This window comes from Jaculus jaculus, chromosome 17 (assembly GCF_020740685.1).
Source record: "Jaculus jaculus isolate mJacJac1 chromosome 17, mJacJac1.mat.Y.cur, whole genome shotgun sequence".
NCBI lineage: Eukaryota > Metazoa > Chordata > Mammalia > Rodentia > Dipodidae > Jaculus > Jaculus jaculus.
Window position 1 is genome coordinate 68,155,298 of NC_059118.1, and position 20,926 is coordinate 68,176,223.

The window sequence follows — 20,926 nt, forward strand, 5'->3', positions numbered from 1 at the left end:
GAATTATCACATCATATCCCAAGTATCCTTATGGAGCACTGATCTCTCCAACATTAACCCAGGAATTTTCTCCAATAATATTATTGTTTATAATAGCAATAACACTTAGTAGATCACAGAGTGCTCTCAACATATTTTTGGAAGAGACATCTAAAACCCTCTAGCCTGTGTAAGAAAGTCAGGGGTGAAGTAAGCTGGGGCATTGTCTAAAGTGGCAGGCATTTTCAGCAGCAACGCCTCAAAAGCCTGAGACTTTGGTTGAGTCCTTGTCATGACACATCAGGAAGACTGGCCTATAAAGCTTCTTCATTTGGATAGATGGGCAAACCAAGGACTCATCTCTCAACACTGGCCATCAGCTTGCCTCTCCAGCATACAATTTTGCTGTGAATGTGTGTTTCTGCACTTCCTTCCAGTATCACACCTCCAGCTATAAATAGTAGTTCCTTCTTGTATAAAGGTGCACAATACAGGTGATTTCAGAGATGCCTCCTAAGATACATGTGCTGGCTTTGTTGCTAGGGACAAGATAATTTCAGAAAAATAAACAAACACAACTTTCTCTCTCTTTCATTCTTGACCTCCAGCCCCATTAGCACTCAAGAAGTAGAGGCAGGCAAAAAGCAGGCGGGTCTGGGTGCTTTTCTGTGTGCTCTTGACTCCAGATCATCTAACAGGCAGAGGGTTACTAGGCAGCACCAGCAGGTGGCACCATCTCCTCCTGGTGTACACACCTCTGAGCCCTGTAGTTGGGGGCACTATGCAGGTTTAGAAACAAATGGTCCTTTGCCATCTCTTTCTTCAGTGGTCCTAGCAAACTTTCAAATAAATCTAATACTGAATGGGAGGGCAGAATATGTCCATACAAACAGACTGCTGATCTTGGAGCCACCACCACAAGCATTGGGCTGTCCCATTGTTCTCAATGGCCTGTACCCTCTCACCCCAACCCCCATCCCAAAACAAACATGGAGCCTATTGTACTAGTAGGAATACAATTCTTGGTGTGTGTGGGGGGGTGTTCATGCACTTGTACGCACATGCATTGTTTTTTGTTGGTTTTTATTTCTGTTTTTCCTGAAGTTGGCCATACATAGGACAATCTATATGAAGTAAAATAGAAAGGAAGGGGCAATCTTGTGGCTGTCACTGAAGCAAGTGTGCTTATTCTCATGCTAACTCTGCTGTCTAATGTCTGGGCATGCTAAGCCAGCTGACCCAGTCAGAGCACAGAGGGCCTAGGGATAGAGCTTTTGTCACTTAGCAGTCACATCACTCTCTAGAAGACTCTGGATTTTATCTCTGTGCCCTTGGAGAATTGATTTACTGAAAGCTTATCTGTAAGACTTAATTCACTGAGTCCTCAGCATACTGTGTCATTCCTCTTACTTGACTAAACCAATTTTGATCCTTTACACTATGGCTAAGAAGATACATTCTAGAGAACAGAACATTGGAGCTGCTGGATTGGGAAAAGGCTCCTTGATTTACTGTCACATTTCTAGAGGACTCCATGACCTATGTTTGGGAGTGTCTCAGAACAGATCCAAAGCTCCAACAGACCAAGTCATTCTCATCCACCTTCCTGAACATACAGAGAAGTTTGCAGAAACAAGAATGAGGAGTGACCAGTATGATTACCACACATCTACTGGCTCATTCGCAAGAGCAGTAAAAGTATACCAAGTGTTCTAGGTGCAGGTAGACCAGTACTTTAAAATTACTACTTTTCATAATACATATTTGGAATTCTAGAACAAAGATTCAGGAGCTGTTTTTTAATGTTATTTTTAAAAATGTGGTCCACATTCCCTGGGGTCTCAAGGCAGAGACTAAAATTCAAAAGAGCATGGTAAAAACTTAGTTTTGTAATTTCATCAGTTTGGGACTTTTTGAATCCTCCCCTCCATGAGTAAAATGAAGTGTAAACAACACTGAGCCCTGTAAAAGTGTGAGTGTGCTAGAGGCAGATGCTTCACTCTGAAAGGTCCCCATTGCCCATCTGCCTAGGAAGGTTCAGACCACAGTATTAACATCTGCCTCTGCATAAACATCACTCAAAGTGCTCTTTCTCTGAAGGTTGGAGGCTGAGAGAATGAAGCACACATCCTCTCTAGGCCAAAAGTTTGCGTCATGGCCCTGTGTGATCAATAAGTACATTGTGGTGGTGATTCCATAGCTGATTAGCTGATGCGTCTACAAGCCAGCACTTGACTTGAAAGGCTGGTCTGGCTGCTCGCTGTGTGAGCATGGCCTTCACTAGCCTGCCTGGCAGCCAACTCTGGGCTGCCCTGTCCCAACCGCAGCCTGGGTATGGCCCTCAGTTTCGTCGTGAGTAACCCATCAGAACCTGTGTCTCGGTGAAAGAAAGGACATTTTCCCTCTTCAAGCAATACCAGAAGACAAAATCACTAGCACTAGGGAGATAAAAAACAGAATTGAACCACTTCTAGCATCTGCTTGGTAGACTCTTCAACTGGTAATTGAGATGAACACAGCAGCAAGCATGGAGTACGTAATGATGCAGCAGGGCCAACTTGATGGAAGCTGCCCATGCTGCCCGATTTGCCACCAAATGACACAGTGTTCTTGGCTGTCTAGAACTGACTTGAATTGCATTGTCTTTGATTCATGTCAGGATCTTAGGGTCTCATTGTGTTTTTAGTTTTTCCTTGTAAGCTTTCTGTTTCATTTTTAAGGAAATGAATTTTTATAGTTGGAGTATAGTTTTGTTTGTTATTATTTTACTCTGGACCCTGCTTTGAATCTCACCAGTTGTGAAGTAAATAAATTATTGTATACCTGGGAAAAAGAGCTGGCAGGCAAGCTGACTGTGTTAAAGACTCTTGCTTTGCATTGCTAGTGAGATTTCCCAACTGGAACGTCTGGACTCTGTTTGATTTTGCCTCCAGGTAACATCTGAAGATTAGGAATAAAGCTCTATGCAAATACTTTCATGTATTAAAAGAACAATATTTTGACACTCATTGACACAAGCAAAAAATGCAACACTAAATTAGTGTTCAGGAAAACAATGAACATATTGTTCATTCATATGAAATGAATATGAAAATGTTGTGTTGTATTAACAGAAAAGATTTCTTTTAGAACTCAGTCTATAGCATTTGCCTAGATGACATGACTTGGAGTATTGTATAGCGATAGACAAATTTAACAATCATTGATACTTGGCAAATTACTGAAAATTTTAGGCACCAAAAAAATTGTTCATTCTTCAGAGTGTAATAATTTATGTCTCTAAAAGAGGATTTTAAAAACAATATCTTTGGGTATTTGAGAAATTTAAACTACATGTGAAAATATTTTGGTAATACAAATTTATTATGTTTGCTTTTCTACTTTTTTTCTTGACTTCATGTAGTTATATTGACTTAAAAGTTTTGAAGTCTCCCTTGCCCATCTATGCATTTTTTAATAATTGAATTTTTATTTTAAATATTGTAGAACACAAAGGGCCTTCTTTGTTTATGAGTGTGGATGGGCCATTGGTCGGGAGAGGGGTGTTTTCATGTATATGTACGGTGCAATTTCTTTTCTCCTGTGTCACTGGACTAACACATTGCTGTTATAATTAGTGTTTTCCTAAACGTAGCTGGCTTCCCGTTTCAGCTATGTTGGTCAGGGATGTTGTAGAGCCAGAATCTAGAAATCTCTGTGACCTAGACACAGGAGCATGAACTCATCCAAGTCAGATAGAGCAGCATGCTCACTGGGAGGGACAGTTCCTATGCTATTTCTGCATTCTGCATTTAGCAGGCAGAGAGGAAGAGGGAGTGTATCTGGTCCACACAATATATTTATGAGCATAGAACAAGGGAAAAACTCTTCATTTGATGCTGCTGCTTTGGGATTGAGCTCAGTGAGGACACATGAATCTCAGTGAACCAGTCCAATGGGACACTAGATTCCCAGTAACTAAAAAGGCAGATATGCTGGCTCACCATCCCTGTTACTGTCAAATAGAAACCAAAGGTAGTCACCGATCTAAGTAACCTCTTTGTCACATTGCACCTCCCCGTGGCCAAGCAGGCGTCTGCTGTGTGTCCTTGGAGCACACACATGGCTGGTCCCCAGGCTTTCAGGCCCACAGGTCTTATCTGGTCTCCATCTGTCTTCATCTGAGATTGTTGCAACGTGGAACACAAACCAACTCAAGGTAATTCAAGCAGGAAGAGATTTGTCATGAGAGACCTCAGGACACTTCAAAGGCACTGAAAATAAGACCCACTTAGCTCAGTGGCTTCGTCACTTCCCTTTTTACCCCTAAGACTCAGGGACTCCTTTTCGACTCCTCTGCTATGCAAGTCTCCAGACCTGGACCACGCTAGCGTTCCCTGGGCCAGCCTCCCACATCATCAACAAGAAACTTCAGTGGCTGCTCCCTGCTGGCTCAGGGTCTGTCTCCTGCAGGCAGAGACTCTGATTGGTCCAGACTTGTCAAGTCTCAATCCAAGATAAAGGGTTGGCTGGGCAGGAGGCACAGTGACAGGTCACCTGGCTTAAAGACAGCTAGCTGCCTTTGATTCACCTTCAGCAGAAGTGAAGGGTGGGAACAAGCTTACTTACTTATCAGGAAGAAGTACTTAGAAGGAGCCACTCCTGCTGGCTCCCAGATACCACTGGAGCTCTTCCTCATCAGAAGCTAGGCTCTTCCTGAGCTAGGCAGTGTGCCCTGTCTTCCGCTTCCTGGGATAGCCTCTGGGTTAGCCTGAAGAAGTTCCTTGACCTTTTCTCTGAGAAATATGTTAGCAAAATGTAGCAAAAAGGACTCCAGAGAAGAGCCTGAGCTCTAGTCCCACCCGGTTCAGTACTGAGTAGGTGTGTGACTTTACGTGAGCCACTGAGTCTCTGGTTTCAGTTGCTTCATCTTTAGAGTGAATTGAATTGACTAAGAACATCTCTGAGGTTCCTTCCAGCTATAAAATTCTGAGGCTCTGACTAACTGACACCCCGCCCAACAGGCCTTCCCTCCTTTTGCCATTTGATTGGTGATGGGGAAACTCCCAAGCCACATAAGAATTGTCTCCACCATTGTCCTGATAATAAACGATAATTTAGATCACTTCCTATGTCTCAGGCACTCTTACAGGCACTAAACATATTAGCTACTTTAGCTTTTAACCAACCCCATGAAGTAGGGTTCTGATTTTACTGAGTGTCAGAAGGTTGAGTAACTCACTTTAACCTGTAAGTCTTGGGCTGGAGTTTAGACACAGGTGGTCTGGTCCCAAGCCTGTTCCTGCAGAAGCACTTGGTGTTATTTCACTTCCCTGTGGAACTTATAATGAGTGCTTTTTGGTGGTCTTCTAGTCTCCTGGATTGAAGGTGGTAAGCAATCTGTGTTTTGTCTTAGGTGCTTCTGATGTGTGATAACACTTGAGAAGTTCTGCCTACTCTCTTCATCACTACATTTCACCAATCCATAAATGCCCATTGGGTGTTTACTCCAAGGTATTCTGGCAGGGAGGAAGCGTACCTGCCTCTTTGTGGGTAAATGAGGCTAGCACTCAAATGCCAGTGCCCATAAAGGAAGAGCCAACTGAATTACTTTTCAAGCTCATTTGCTCTGCTAGTTGACATTACTGATGAAATTGATTCAGAAGTCAGGGAATGGAGACAATGAGTAAGGAGGGAGGAGAGATGGGGTTATTCCTCCTCAGAGTCCCCACAATCTCTTGGCAGAGTGAGCAAGCTAGAGTGTCATAGTAGGTTAACCTTCCTTCCTTAAGTGAGACCAGCTCGTGCACCCTGCACTGTCCAGCATGACAGACACTGGCCGTATAGCAGTCAAGAGGTGACTCTTCTGCACTGAGAGCCATAGTGAGGTGCACACAGGACTTGGGACTTGGTGTAGTGTAAGGTTTGTAAAGTATCTCAATAGCAGCTTATGTCTTAGAATAACATATTGGGTTAAATAAAATATTAAAGGTATCTGCATTATTTCTTTTCATATTTTAATGTGACAAATATAAAGATTTTATATATGTGTGGTACACATTGCTCTTAGACAGTGCTAGTTTGCATTGATTTTGTCATACATATTAATGCATTCAAGGTACTATGCAGTCAGGTGCTCTACCACTAAGCTATATCCCCAAAGCAATGTACTATGTTTGCTTTTTGTTTTTTTTTAAATATTTTATTTATTTATTTGCAACAGAGAGAGAGAGAGAGACAGACAGACAGACAGAGAGTATGGGTGTGCCAGGGTCTCTAGCCACTTGAAACAAACTCCTGATGCATGTTCTACTGTGTGCATCTGGCTTACATGGGTACTGGGGAATTGGACCTGGGTCCTTAGGCTTTGTAGGCAAGTACCTTAGCCACTAAGCCATCTCTCCAGCCCCTATGTATAGTTTTTATTTACTAGCAATACAAGACCTGTGGCAATGCCATTACCAATTCCAAAAGGAACCTAGACCTAGCTCAGAATTAGATTTTCAAGGCCAGAGGCAGAATCAGATGGTCCAGACAGGCTTGAGGGATTGGTCATTGCAACATGAGAAGCAGCAGCAGCAGGTTTAGGCAGCACAGCAAGAAGCCAATTGCAGAGAGATGGGGGATCCGGTGGTCTCAAGTGTAAAGGGATTTCTGCCTTAACCAGAGCTTCTGTGCTGTCCCTGCTGAGCCATGCACTAGTTCTAGAATGGCTTACCTGGGTGTTTGAGTGGGAGATAATTGGAAACACCTGGCCAATGTAGGTGGCTGGGTTAGCTCCAGGAAACAACTGCTTCTGGGAAATGTGCTGTGACAGTAGTGTGATGAGGCCAAGTTGGAGCCTCTGTCAAATTATAGTGACATGAAAGTGAGCTTTGATATCCTTGGTGCCAGACTGAGTTATTTTTACCTTCATATTAAACCCATATTTGAGCCATGTTAAGGATATAGAGATGTTTACACAGAAACTGAAAGAGGAAGCAATAGTGTTTACATAAAAGACAAATGTAGAGCAGGTGTGGTGGTGCGTGCTCATACTCCCAGCAAGAGGCTGAGGCAGGAGGATTTCCAGTCCCAGGCCATCTTTGCCTAAAGACTGACTCTTTCTCAAGCAAGCAAGCAAGCAAACACAAACAGGGGTTTTGGTGTTACACTGAAACATTCAGCCAACATTATAGTTATCACATGATGGCCCTTTTTGGTAGATTCTTCCGGAGATAGCAGCCAGAATCCTCTATACCTTCTTATGGAAACAGTCTCCAGTTCCTCTTTGTTTGATATTGGGCTGACTCTGTGACCAATATTTTGTATAGAAAGTGAAGGGGGAGTAGCTTCTAGGCCTAAGCCTTATAAAGCCTTCAGAACCATTTGCCTTTTAGTAGCAGTCATGGAAAAGAGCTCAGGCTAGACTAATGAGTGGCAGAGACCATGCCACTCGTTAGAGAATCATGTCCAGGAGGTGCAGCATGAAGCACTGAGTTCTGGAAGTCAGGCCGTTCCTGTCCCCCAGTCCAGCCAGACCTCAGGACCAGAACCACCAGGAGCTGAGTTGAACCATATCCTTGAACCCTGCAGAGCAACTGACTATAGAATCCTGAGCAACAAAAAGCTGCAGCTGCAACCACTATGTTTTATCAACAGCTGTGGATCAGTGCCATAACTGCTACTTGTGTATGACAGGTTCATTAAGGTTCTTTTATATGTTATTTATATGTTCACATATTTTGATGTAGTTGAGAATGACCTTGAATTCCTGATCCTCTTGCCTCTACCTCCCAAGTGCTGGGAATATAAGCATGTACCACCAGTGGCTTAAAATGGCTACTGATAATTCTTTTTTTAGTTTTTTGAGATAGGGTGTCCTTGGCCAGGCTGTCTTGGAATTCACTATGTAGTCTCAGGCTGGCCTCAAACTCACAACAATACTCCCACTTCAGCCTCCTGAGTGCAGGGATTAAAAGCATGTACTCATTCACAATATATGGTACTGAGCACTATATCCAGTAAGGTATACAACCTTAATCCTTTCAGATATTATGCTTCAAAATTAATATAAAGAGAAATATCACATGACAGTATTGAACTATGTATATTCAACAATTTTCTTGAAAAATTTTGAAATTTAAAGATATGGCAGAAAAAGTAAACTTCATCCTAACAATAAAATTAATCATAACTTGAATTATAAGATATTAAGAATTTGAGGCAGATGCCATAAAATTGGAAGAAAACAAAAGAAGACTCTAGGAATTCAGAAACTTTACCTGGAGCCTACAGCCTTTGTCACCTGCTCATTACTGAAGAACATGGAGCATATGGTGGCAACACCTGCTCCTGCACTGCCACACGGGTACCCGTGTGCTGCTCAGAATGCCTGCACTACAGTAGAGGGCTCAGCCACCTGGCTATGGGACCCTGAAAACTGGGTCCTGCGCGAAGTTAGGGGGGACTCTGTACCCACCCCATGCTGAGACAGTGCCGGACATGTGGTGAGTCTGCCAGGAAGAGTCAGGGCTGCCTCCATGGGAGCCATGCGCTGCTGCAGACTCTCCAGCCTCAGTCAGCTGTGCAAGTGCAAGGACGGTGGGAAGGCCCTAGCCTTTCTATCTGAGAAGGAGAGAGCTGAATGAAGAAAGGGAACCGTGAAACAAGAGAGCGGTATTCAAGGAAGATAAGAGCTGAGTGTGGGTGGCTGTTCACCACGGATGGGAAGAAATTACAAACAACATACTCCCTGTAAGTCTGTGAGCAAAGGAGGACAAACTATAACCTGTGAGCTTTCTAAGACATCTTTTGGTGAAATCTTTCTGCTTGTTTTTGTTTTTGTCATCCCATGGCTGATTTGTACTGTGACAGTAGAGCCCAGTGGTGGTAAATACCATGTGGTCCCCAGTTTAAAATGTATGCACCCTAGCCTCTCAAGTTAAAGACCTGTCCCTGTCTTGGATCAAAGCAATAGAAAGCAAGCTGGTAATGATGAGGAGAGCTATGGAAGAGAGAAAATCAAGACAGAATTGAAGTCACAATTCTAGAGTAAAATAAATGTTACTCAAAACAATCAGGTGAACAGCCTGAGAAACAGAAAATAATATAAGAGAAAAAAAGACATTAAACTGATTAAAGATGCTAGATTCAGGAACTAGAGCAGAAGAGATACAACCTATGCATAACTGGTATGTCTGAAAAAGAAATGGAATAAGTAGAAGAGATAAAATATATTCAGCAATAAACGGAAGTAGATGCTATTTACTAAACATACTATTCTGTTAATTAGGATCTACTTATTGAAAGATAAGAAATTCCTCAAAAAATAAGACAGAATGATTAGCACACATGACAAAGATCTTTTAGGTTTTATGTCATACAGTAAGGAGATGAAAATTAATGACAACCATGGACTTCACATTTTGGTAGGACTGGCTAGAAAAAGATCCTTTTTCAGAATATATATGGTGCCAGTGGAGAGTGATATGCTAGCTAGATAGGGAGATAGGAAGAGAAGAGGACAAAAAGAGAAGAAAAGACAGATATATTTTGCTTTGGTGGTTTTATGAGTTTCCTATTGGTTTTTACTACTCAGTAACTTTCCATCTTTAAATGTCTGAAAGGCCTTTACACAAAGGAATCTACATAACATGGTATTTTTGTCCATGAATAAAATTAATAGATTGAAAAGATCATAATTCTAGGCTTTGGTTTTATATTATTTAACTTTATTACTATAGTTTTGTCATCATTAAATCATTGGATTCTTACTTCCCCAAAATGTCAGAGGGAGTTGAGTATGGTGGAGCACACTGCAATCCAAGCTCTCAGGAGGCAAATGTGAGAAGATTGAGACTGCAAGGCCATCCTCACCTACAGTGTGTTTGAGGGCAGCCTAAACTACATGAGACTTGTATCAGAAAAAAAAAAAAATCCCAAAGTGGAGGGTATTCTTCTGAGCTTGACCCGATGCCATCTAATGGGTACTGCAATGCCTAAAGCACACCCTATCCTACAACCACTAGGTGCCAACCCAGACTGTTAACTAGTAGGCTGTCATCAAAAAAAAGAAAAAAAAAAAAAAAAACACTGACAGAACGAAGCCTAAACATAAAGGCACGTGAAAAGAGCCCCACTCACACCCTTTATTTGAAACATAAATTTCCAAAACCCATTTGTTCAAACTCACATGTTTTTATTGCTGTTTTGAACTTTTTGTTTGTTTGGTTGATTTTTTTATAGTATCAAAGTTTGAGCCCAGGACCTTGTGTATTCTAGACAAGCTCTACACAAGCTGTACCCCCCAACTTCTGTGATTTATATTAGAACTAACCCCCATATTTTCGCCTCTGAAGTAGATCCATGTATATGTGCAGATTATTTTCATGACAGTGGCACATAAGCACAAAAGCTCAAGTCTGAAAAAGCAGCAGTCAAATACACATAGTTAAACATCACCTTGATTAACCAGTCTTGTTATTCATGGGTGCCAGCTCAGTTAATAAGTGTCTGTGGCTTGGATACTGAACTGGAGGTTAATGGGGAAGTGGAAGCAATTGTAGAATCCAGATTTTTAAGACAAGCACACATCACACCCCAGAAGGCATGCATGGAATCAGATGTAGTCAGCGGGCTGTGCTGATGTACTTTGGGTGTTCTCCTTCACTGGTCCAGCTGTGAACAGCAACCAGAACTGGCAGTTTATCAAGCAAGATTGGCCCCTCACCTAGGCCCTCTGAGCCTCTTGCACATTCATTATTTAGTGGCCGAACAGAAGACTCAGAGTATTTTTGTTTGAAAGGTTTAAAAGTAAAGGTGTATTTGATTTCTCTAAATTAAATTTGTTGAACAGATAGATTAATTATATAGTTACAAGAAATCATACTGCAAATTTAATATTTATACCCATCTCAACTTGGTTGTCAAATGTCAATTAAATGGTGCTAGATTTCCTTTAACCCTCATGTGTCTTAAATACAAAAGGAATGTAAGACATGATTTGAAAACTTCATTGTTCACTTGCCACCAAGGGACATTTTCTTGGGGAAGAATCCAAAGCTCTGTTACATTCCTTAACTGATTTGCTTTCCTCCCTGTGGGATGGATGAAAAAGCAAGACATTTTTTTCGTGTGTGCTGGTAATCGGGTCAGGACTGAAAGTAAATAAGTGTCTGAGGAAGTGGCTAAGTCAGTCACATCCTTAAAGGGCACCACAAGAATGTGGGGCGAATTGTGCTTTTCCTTCTTGACTCCTTGAGAGAGAGAAGAAGACTGACCTCTAAAATTTGTCACCTCAAGACTGTTTCTGCAGTCGGAAGCCAAGCCTGGGTGGCAATTTGCTCACAGCCTGTGGCCCAGCATGTCATGGGTCGTGTGGTCCCACATGTGAACAGGAAGGTGAGAATGGGTGAACTCTTGCCTCGGCTATGCCATCCATCAGAGAGCAAATGGAGCAGATCAGTGTGTGCAGCTGAACACAGGCGAGGGCTCAGAACTCCTCACACAGTGACAAAGGCGAGGGCTCAGTCCTCACACAGTGAACACAGAGGTGAGGGCTCAGTCCTCCTCACACAGGGCCTTTGTCTCTGGACAGGATCTAGCATTACAGCGGGATGCACTGGGGCTCGGCTTTGTGGCAAATTACGAACCCATTATCACACCAGAACACAGGATCATTTATCTTCTAATCCAGAGTGTCACCTGTTCTTCATTTACCAGTCAATAACCATTAATTATGCTCCATGGAAATTTAAACAAAGCCCTTTCCCTCTGTTAAAACCAGTAAACTCTTCAGCAATAACAAATAGATCTGGAGTTGTATATCCGTCCCTCCTCATTCCCAGACTGGAGTCTGGCACAATATGAACTGTAGAGGAAATGCCTAGAAATTGATAGGTCAGAGGCCACAGATAGTTTGATGGAGAAGAAAAGAGCAGATTCTTGGCTCTGACTCTCATGCAAGCAAGAGGCTCCTGCTGATCCCCAATTCCTGCCAGGAACCACACAAGCCGCAGGGGCCCCAGTGTATAGAGGGGTCCACCGACTGCCAGTCACACTTCATTCTTTCATTGCTACCAAGCCTTTGTTTTCTTTCATGTGACTAAAATCAGAACTTTTTTGTTAGTGGACCAACAATGTATTCTTACCGAAATAAATTCAGTTGAGTGATCCTGAAAAACATATCTGAAATGATTTGTTTAGAATGAAATCCCAGTGAGACACACTTCAGTGTACTTACCCCATTACAGCTAATCCCCTAGACAAATCTTAAAAAAAAAAAAAAGCTCTAGCATAATTTAGTCTTTCCTAAAACTGAAAATATTTTCACAACAGCCAAAACAAGTTTGTGTGTGTGCGTACCTGTGTGTCTGTGTGTCTTGACATAACAGCCAAAACAAGTTTGTGTGTGTGCACACCTGTGTGTCTGTGTGTCTGGACATGGCTGCCCACGTTCAAGCGCTCAAGATGGGTGGGACGTTGCCTTGGTTGGGAAGGGAAGCCAAATAATAGCTCAGGCCCAGCCAGGTCACCATGCTGTGGAAACCCAGTGAGACAACAGGAAATCATTCCACTGGCTAGACTGGAGACCTTAGTCCAGGATGTAGAAGGGAAGGTCAGCGCTCCGAGATAGATGAAACGAGAGCATGGATTTCAGGCCAAGGAAACTGCGCATGTAAGCCTGCCCTTACAGGATCCTTGGGTACCGGAAGTCAGCCATTGCGAAAAGCACTTCTATGCTCTTTCCCCAGTGATTGACAGTAGGCAGAGGCTCCCAATCCATGTGCCCATGAAAAAGGCAGCTTTTTTTTTTTTTTTTTTTGTGATTTTGAAAAGTGGATCTATCCCAGCACTTGGGTTGCAGAAGGAGGAGGATTGCTGAGAGTTCAGAGCCACTCTGAGAGTACATAGCAAAGCCCAGGTTAGCCTGGGCTAATGCAAGAGTCTACCTCAAAAAAAAAAAAAAAAAAACCCAACAACAAAAAGTGGACTAAGCTTTATTATAGTATTGGCAGTATAGCATTAAAAAAATACTGTAAGGCTGGAGAGATGGCTTAGTGGTTAAGTGCTTGCCTGGTCCTTAGGCTTCTAAGGACCCTGGTTCGAGGCTCGGTTCCCCAGGTCCCACGTTAGCCAGATGCACAAGGGGGCACATGCGTCTGGAGTTCGTTTGCAGAGGCTGGAAGCCCTGGCGCACCCATTCTCTCTCTCTCTGTGTCTGTCGCTCTCAAATAAATAAATAAATTTTTTTTAAAAAAATACTGTAACTAACTACATAAACCATGATCTCTTAATGTAAAATGAAACTACAGATATTTCAGTAATATGAACAAAACAGTCTCTTCAGCCGAGAAAAGTGGCATATGTCTATGATCCCAGCATTTAGAAGAGTGAGACAGGAGGATCACAAATTTGAGGCAGAAGCCTCAAAAAAATAAAACCATATATGTGTGTGAGTGTGTGTACACTTGTAATGGAAAACTGCCCAAACATCATCTTTCATCGAACAAAAAGATGATTTAAAGTAGTAGACAAAGTATATGAAAATATTCATAAAATAACTTCAAATGAAAAGGAAAAATATTTTATCAGAAGATTTTTATAAGTGCAAAAATAAAAAGGGTGGCATTTTATAGGGGAAACTAGGTTGGCTCACTGATTTGTTTCTCAGAGTCTAGGAGCAACTAGAGAGGAACCAACCAAAGCAAATTGCTTTCTTTCTTTTTTTTTTTTTTTTTGTTATTCCAGGTAGTCTCACTCTAGCCCAGGCTGGCCTGGAATTCACTAGGCAATCTCAGGGTGGCCTCGAACTCATGGCAATCATGGCAGTCCTCCTACCTCTGCCTCCCGAGTGCTGGGATTAATGCTCAGTGCAATTTGCTTTCTATGTTAGAGCAACATTCAGAGAGCAGATCCCTGTGGACTCTGTCAGAGTGAAGTATGAATTCTCTTCACCTGTTTTTTTCTTAGAAATGGCTGGGAGTAATAGAAAATAAAACTGTTTCCCCTGGAGACTGTGTGGGAAAGTGCAAGGGACAGAACGTAGAGTCTTATGAAAGCTAAGAACATACGCCACCGTGTTGTATTCCTAGGCCTATTGGAATCTTTCTTTTAAAAAAATGTCATTAAGGGCTGGAGAGATGGCTTAGTGGTTAAGCGCTTGCCTGTGAAGCCTAAGGACCCCAGTTCGAGGCTCGGTTCCCCAGGTCCCACGTTAGCCAGATGCACAAGGGGGCGCACGCGTCTGGAGTTCGTTTGCAGAGGCTGGAAGCCCTGGCGCGCCCATTCTCTCTCTCCCCCTCTATCTGTCTTTCTCTCTGTGTCTGTCGCTCTCAAATAAATAAATAAATAAAATTTTTAAAAAATGTCATTAAAGCCAGGTGTGGTGGTGCAAGCTTTTAATCCTAGCACTTGGGAGACAGAGGTCAGAATGTTGCCATGAATTCGAGGCCACCCTAAGACTACATAGTGAATTCCAGGTCAGCCTGGGCTACAGTGAGACCCTACCTTGAAAAATCCAAAAAAAAAAAAAAAATGTTATTGTCAGAGTCCAACTTCCAACATAATTTTTTGAAAATATGCATGCCATATGTGTAAAAATTATAAATAGTTAATGTGCAATTAATGGAAACTATTGGCCTGTATGCTATTGGTAAATGCTTTCCTAATCAAGGCGAGCCAGACTAAAGATTTTGCCACCAGTCCCTGGACATAATGGTGCTGCATTTCCTCATTCCTGTGAGGAAGAGCTCCTCACTAGTAGATCCATATCTTCACCATGCAAAGATCGAGCAACCAGCTTTGAAATACTGTCTTATGAATCTTGTTGCTTGCCACATAACTTTTTAAATGCTAGTACTGTCTACATGTGCTTATTTGTCCGTTCATGATTCTGGTTTGAATGCTTGTTTTGTGTGTTTATGTGTGGAGGTGTGGGGGGGTGGGGGCATGTGTTGGGTTGTGGGGGATGTATGGGGATGTGGGGGGTGTATGGAGAGTGGGGTCAGGTGGGTGGGGTGTGTGTGGGTGAGTGGGTGTGTGTGGGTGTGTGTGGGGGGTGTATGGATGTGTGTCGGGGTGTGTGGGGGTGGGTATGGGAGTGTGGAGGGGTGGGGGGGCGTGTGTGGGAGGGGTGGGGAGGTATGTGGGTGTGTGTGGGCTGAAGTGAACATTGGCTGCCTTCTTCAATCACTTACCACCTTTTCATGGAGACAAGGGTCTCTCACTGGACCCAGAGCTCATGAATTCAGCTACTCTAGCTAGCCAGCAAGTCCCAGGGATCCTCCTATCTCTATATCCCTAGTAATGGAAATACAGGTGCATACTGTCATGCCCAGCATTTACATGGGTACTACAGATCTGAACACATGCCCTCACACTTGTGTGGCATGCTTTATAAAGGCTATTTACCACAGGCATTGGCCAACACCATTTGTCCCCCAAGTTGTATTCCACAGGCCTGCTGCATGGGAATCTTCTGCTAAGATTTTTACTGAGTCCCTAACTGGGCCAAGCATCCACTGTAATGCATTCCCCACATGTTTCTGGGCACAGTAAATCAAGAGAATCATCCCAGAGTACTTACAGTATCGTGTATAACTCACATTCATTTTCTAGCAATGTGTATCCACATCCAATCATATGCCTGTGACAGTGTGGCTTTCCCACAGTAGCAACTGCATCTGACTTTTCTGTGGCTTTGCTCCTTTCTCTGTAGGCCATGTGGCTGATGTTGCAAAATGAAGAACCAGAGGACTTTGTCATAGCTACTGGGGAAGTCCACAGTGTCCGTGAGTTTGTTGAAAAATCATTTCTGCACATTGGAAAAACTATTGTGTAAGTACATCTGCATTGATTGTGGCTTGCTCTCCAGGTGTGTGATGGCAGGTGTGCATCTGTGCATACTCATTCCCTTTGATTCTGTTTCTCTTTTTCCCCTTTTGCTCTCTTGTAAAGTAATATGGGAGTGTTCTGTGTGAGATACATATCCAACTCCAGGTAAATTATATCAAAGCACTGTAAGTATCTAAACTCAGTGTTTTCAAGATTTCTTATTTGAGGTGCTTTTGCTTTTAAATTTCTATTTTTTTTCCACTGTAAAAAATTTTATCATGAGATAAATGCTAAGCTGTGCCACAATTTTACTGTGGCTGATTGTACTCTTACAAGACCAATAGGAAGATATTAGTCAATCTGTTCTACTACTTTCATTTTATATATTTGAAATCTGAAGCCATCAAAAATTTACAGGAAGATCTCTTTTCCCTGAACCATTGAGTATTAATTGTAACCTCATGTTCTATCATTCTGAACTTACCTATGTTTCCCACAAACAATGGCATTGTCTTACATAAACTTGATATAACTATCAAACTGAGGAGATTCAGAGTGATAAATTATTGCCATTTAATCCTCATAACCCATCTGAGTTTTGACAGTTAGGCCCATGCTGTGCCTTCCACCAGGCTGGTGTAGTGCATAAACGTGTACTCTATGTACTTATTGCATCACACACATTTTTGTTGGAATATTTAAAAGAGTCTAGGAAATCATTACAGAGAAAAGTTAATTGGTTATGTAAAGACTTAAAATAGCACAGTGAAGAATATAAATGCTGTTAAATATGACTTTGGTGACATTAGATGAAAATAATATAAGTTTAGACCTGTTATTTATATACTCTAAAAACCTTTAAAATATGCTTCCAAAGTTAATAGTGATGGTGTTACTAGTTACTTTTAGTTTTCTCTACTTTCCAAGTTTTGTAGTGAACTTAGATACTTTTGCTGTAAGAAGTTATCTTAAGCATAATTTAAAATTCTTGAGTAGTCTTACAAGTATGTTCCCTGTAAACACATGACACCATCCCCTTCTCCAATCTTGGAGATAACGTTTTGAATGCAGTCATGATATTGTTTTGTCTTCTAGTCTTATGAGCGGAATACTTGTCTTTTGACCCAGTATCTTTCCCAAACTGGAACCCTTCTAAATAGCATTCCATGTCTTGTCTATTTAGAAAATACTTTGTTTGGCAAGTCCCTAATGGGGTACCACCAGTACAGAGTCACAAGATGATATGAGGGCAGGAGAGATGGCTTAGCAGTTAAGGCGCTTGCCTGCGAAGGCTAAGGACCAGGCTAAATTCCCCAGAACCCATGTAAGCCAGATGCAAATAGTGGTGCATGTATCTAGAGTTCGTTTGCAGTGGCTAAAGCCCCTGGCATGTCCATTCTCTCTCTCTCTCTTTTTCTCTGTCTCTCTCTGTCTAATAAATAAAAAATAAATCTAATAAAAAAAGAGTCCCATTCTCTATCTCCTTCTAAATAAACAACTAAAATATTAAAAATCTATCAGTAATAGATAAAAAAAAAATAGTCTATAGGAGAGGAACTATTTAACAATGCTTAACCCTAGCATTATTCTACACTGAATTATTTATTACTTACTTATTTTTTGGTGTTGAAGGGAAACTGAAAGCCTGCATATGGGACAAACATGTTCTATCAACAAGTTTTACCCTAGCCCCAGCTAAATCTTCAGATCTGACTTAAAATCCCAAATAAGAAAGAGTGTCTACGAGGCAACTCTCTGTCACCCTGTCATCTTGTATCTGACTCATTCTTACCCTCAGGCAGACCTTGTCCGTACTGGCTTCCCAGTAGAGAAAGAATAGTGCAACAGCCTAGGCAGTTTCATTGAGATCTACTTGAACTTTCAGGCACTGACATCTTTTGCAAGTGTTACCAACTGCAATATTATCATGTTGTATGTGAAAATAAAATATAGCAGCTTTTAGTGGTATGCTAAAAATTATCTTAAAATAGTAGCTACATAAAATGTTGGTATTATCCAAAGCCTTTTAACTTTCTTCCATACAAGAGAAATGAGTATGAGGTGTTCATTTAATACAAGTCTCCTGGGTGGCAGCCTATCATGCTAGTGACTGCTGCTGTCGGGGCTGTAGATGGCGCCCTCCTGTGTATACAGCATCTGTTTCAGGTCTTCTCAAGTATATCAGTGAAGTTTAGAACTCCCACAATACCTACTCTTCAAGCAGTTCAAGCATTCTTAATCCCAAGTATGAAATGCTCCAAACTGAAAATGTTTGAGCACTGATGTGATGCCGTAAGAGGAAAATCCCAGACTTGGCCTCATGTGATAGATCAAAGGCAACATAGGCATGCAAAAATTATTGTCCAATATTACCTTCAGGATATGTCTATATGAAACATAAATGAGTTTTGTGTTTAGAGTTGAGTCTCATTCCAAATGTATCTCATTAAATATATGTAAATATTCCCAAACCAAAAAACCCAAAATTTCTGGTTCCAAGCACATCAGATAAGGGATATTCAACCTGTCATTTCTTCTAAAAGATGTAAATTACTTCTCTAGGCCACATAAAAGCATTATAATAGCTTTTGGAATGCTACCTGCAATTTATGTGTCCTTATTTTTGTTTCTAGTCTCTTTGCTCTTGTTCTCCCTGGCACATTCATGAGAATGCCTATCTCATCTGGAAGGCCACAGGGAGGCTGTAGGCATGCCTGGGCCCTGCTTCTGAGGTGATCATGAGCCTTCCTTCGGAGGCGTGTCCTTGCAGTCAAAAAACTGTCAGAAGCAGACAAAACACATTAAGGTCTGAAGAAAACTCTGGAGGCTGAGTGCTGTGTGTGGTATTAGAAAGGTGTTTTCTATGGGACTTTAAGACTAATACTCTTGTCTTATCTGTACTTTCACTTTCTGAGGTTTGACTTAATAGCAGTCAACTACAATCTAAAATGATAGTTGAACATTTCTAGAAGTTAACAACTATAAAGTTTTAAATTGTGCACCATTGTAAGCAGCATGATGAATTTTCACTATCCTGCTCAAAAAAATTTGCACAATGAGTTTGGTCTAGTGGAAGATATTTCATGTCACATACTAGCCTGATACAACTCTGGGTGATGAAATTCTCATGCAGTCATTTGTATCAAGAGGGCAGCCCATGGCAGAGCCTATTTCCCTCTAAGAATACTACAAGCTCTTATGAGGAGGTAGAGGAGAAGGAAGTTGGGGTAGAGGGATTCTTTTTTTAATGTCTGTTTTGTATTTCATCTTCCTGTCAGCTTATTACTAATATGAAAACACTTCTTTTCTATAAGTAAGATGGTAGTAGGATGAACCAAGTGGGTCAATACTTGCCTTAACTCATTTTCTGTTGTTCATGGGTTAAATTTTGAGAAGAGTAATAAGAATAACTTGTATCCATGTGTGAGCCAACATCTGCAGCTGAGGGGAATAATGTTTCAAGCAATGGAAGTGTTTTTCACAGTTTGTGGTTCTGTTTAGATTTTCAGTAAAACATGGGCTGAGATTTCTCAGTGGTTAAAGGCATGTCCTTGCAAATCCTACCAGTGGTACCTGTTCAATTCTCTAGTACCCATGTAAAGCAAGATGCACAAAGTGGTACATGTGTCTAGAGTTTTTTTGCAGCCCTGGTCTGTCTCTCTCTCTCTCATTTCCCCTCAGCATCTCACAAATAAATAAAAATACTTCTTAGGGAAAAAAATTCAGTAAAATAACAGGGAAAATTGTCAGATGTTGAAAAGAAGACATTTTTTTCAGACCTTCCTGGCTGACACAGAAGCTGATCTGTTGTGTGCTTCTGCACATACGGCACTGTTCCCTGGGAGTCTCGATCTCGGGCCCTGGCCACTGGATAAGGCCCCAAGGAGGTGTAAGGAGGCAGGGCAGCGAGTGCAGTGTTCCAGAGTGAGTCATGTGGCCCTGGGTCCATTTTTGTACCTCCCCAAGAGTTTGCGGAGTCTGTGACATTTCAATGGCACTGTGAGGAACAAGTCCTTCCCACCATGTGGCATGTTCCCAAGGGCTGTGCCTGCAGGGCAGTCAGGAGAACGACCACTGCGCCTCTCTCCCCTCACCCCATGGCTTCAGAGGGTCCATACTCAGGTATTAGCCTTGGCAAACAAGCTCTGACTCCCACCTCAGCAATTTGACCAATCTCCATCATCCACACTGTCCTACCAACTTGAATGAGATAGATTAGACTGACAGAAACATGGCTCACCTCATGCATTATCACTCAAAATTTGCTGTTAGAGGTAGAGCCTGACACTCCACCAAGCAAGCTGTATAGAAATGCCCATTCTAAGAACTTTCTGGATATTGTCTAACAGACTCAGGCCTTCAAAGTGTCCACAATCTGTTTAGTCACAAGAGAAACTAGACCTTTCATGTAATCTCTAGGTTCCCATTTAAAGAGGTCTCCCTTCTCTCGCCTTTCTCCCTTCTGCCCTGTCTCCCTGTGTCTCTCCCCAGGGAATCTAAGTCCTATTGTCATTTATTTTTATAAACTTCTCAGGTACATGAAATTTTAATCCATTCAAGCAAGGTAAGCCCTTCCTGGCATGTCTGAGGCTGGTCTAAGCCCTTAGATGCTCTACTGGCCAAGGCAGCTCTTACTCTGCTTTATATGAAGCTGGTACCATTTTGCCAGGTAGCAGGTCAGTTTTATTTGTTAACTAAGGACCTGTGAGATCCTGAGATAACAGCTACCTTTAAAAGTAATTGCCTACTTGAGAGCCAGCAAATACCTGCCACACGTGGATGCTGAGTGACTGTGCCCTGGCCCACCACATTTTTTCTCAAACTCATCAAAGAGAATAAACAGACATTTCCTTGCTCTTGATAAAAAATAAACACTAATTGAGAGAGAGTTAATGACACATTATGAATATGAGCAAATTGATACTGGCATTGTGCAAAGGTATTCTGTCAGTCCTGAAGTTATGATGCCATGAATAACATGGGAGGGACAGCTGCATAAAGAAAGACTGAATCTAGCCCTTATATTGAATCCAAGATGTATGGATCATAGTTGAGATGAAGGAAGGCAAATCCAGTGGATTAATTGAATGAGAAGGCATGGTGGCAAAAGGCAGTGAAGTGTCTGTGGTTACTGGGCAAGCCAGTAAGCTAG

At 41.9% G+C, this 20,926-nt stretch overlaps 1 protein-coding gene across 2 annotated transcripts in view; it reads left to right on the forward strand.

Annotated features, from left to right (window-relative positions):
• Gmds (GDP-mannose 4,6-dehydratase) overlaps positions 1–20,926 on the forward strand; it is a 572,898-nt gene that overhangs the window by 433,671 nt on the left and 118,301 nt on the right. For both annotated transcript variants that reach the window (XM_045136339.1, XM_045136338.1), the window contains exon 8: positions 15,659–15,777. In XM_045136339.1, coding sequence (XP_044992274.1) covers positions 15,659–15,777 — 119 coding nt within the window. The remainder of the gene's footprint in view (positions 1–15,658; positions 15,778–20,926) is intronic.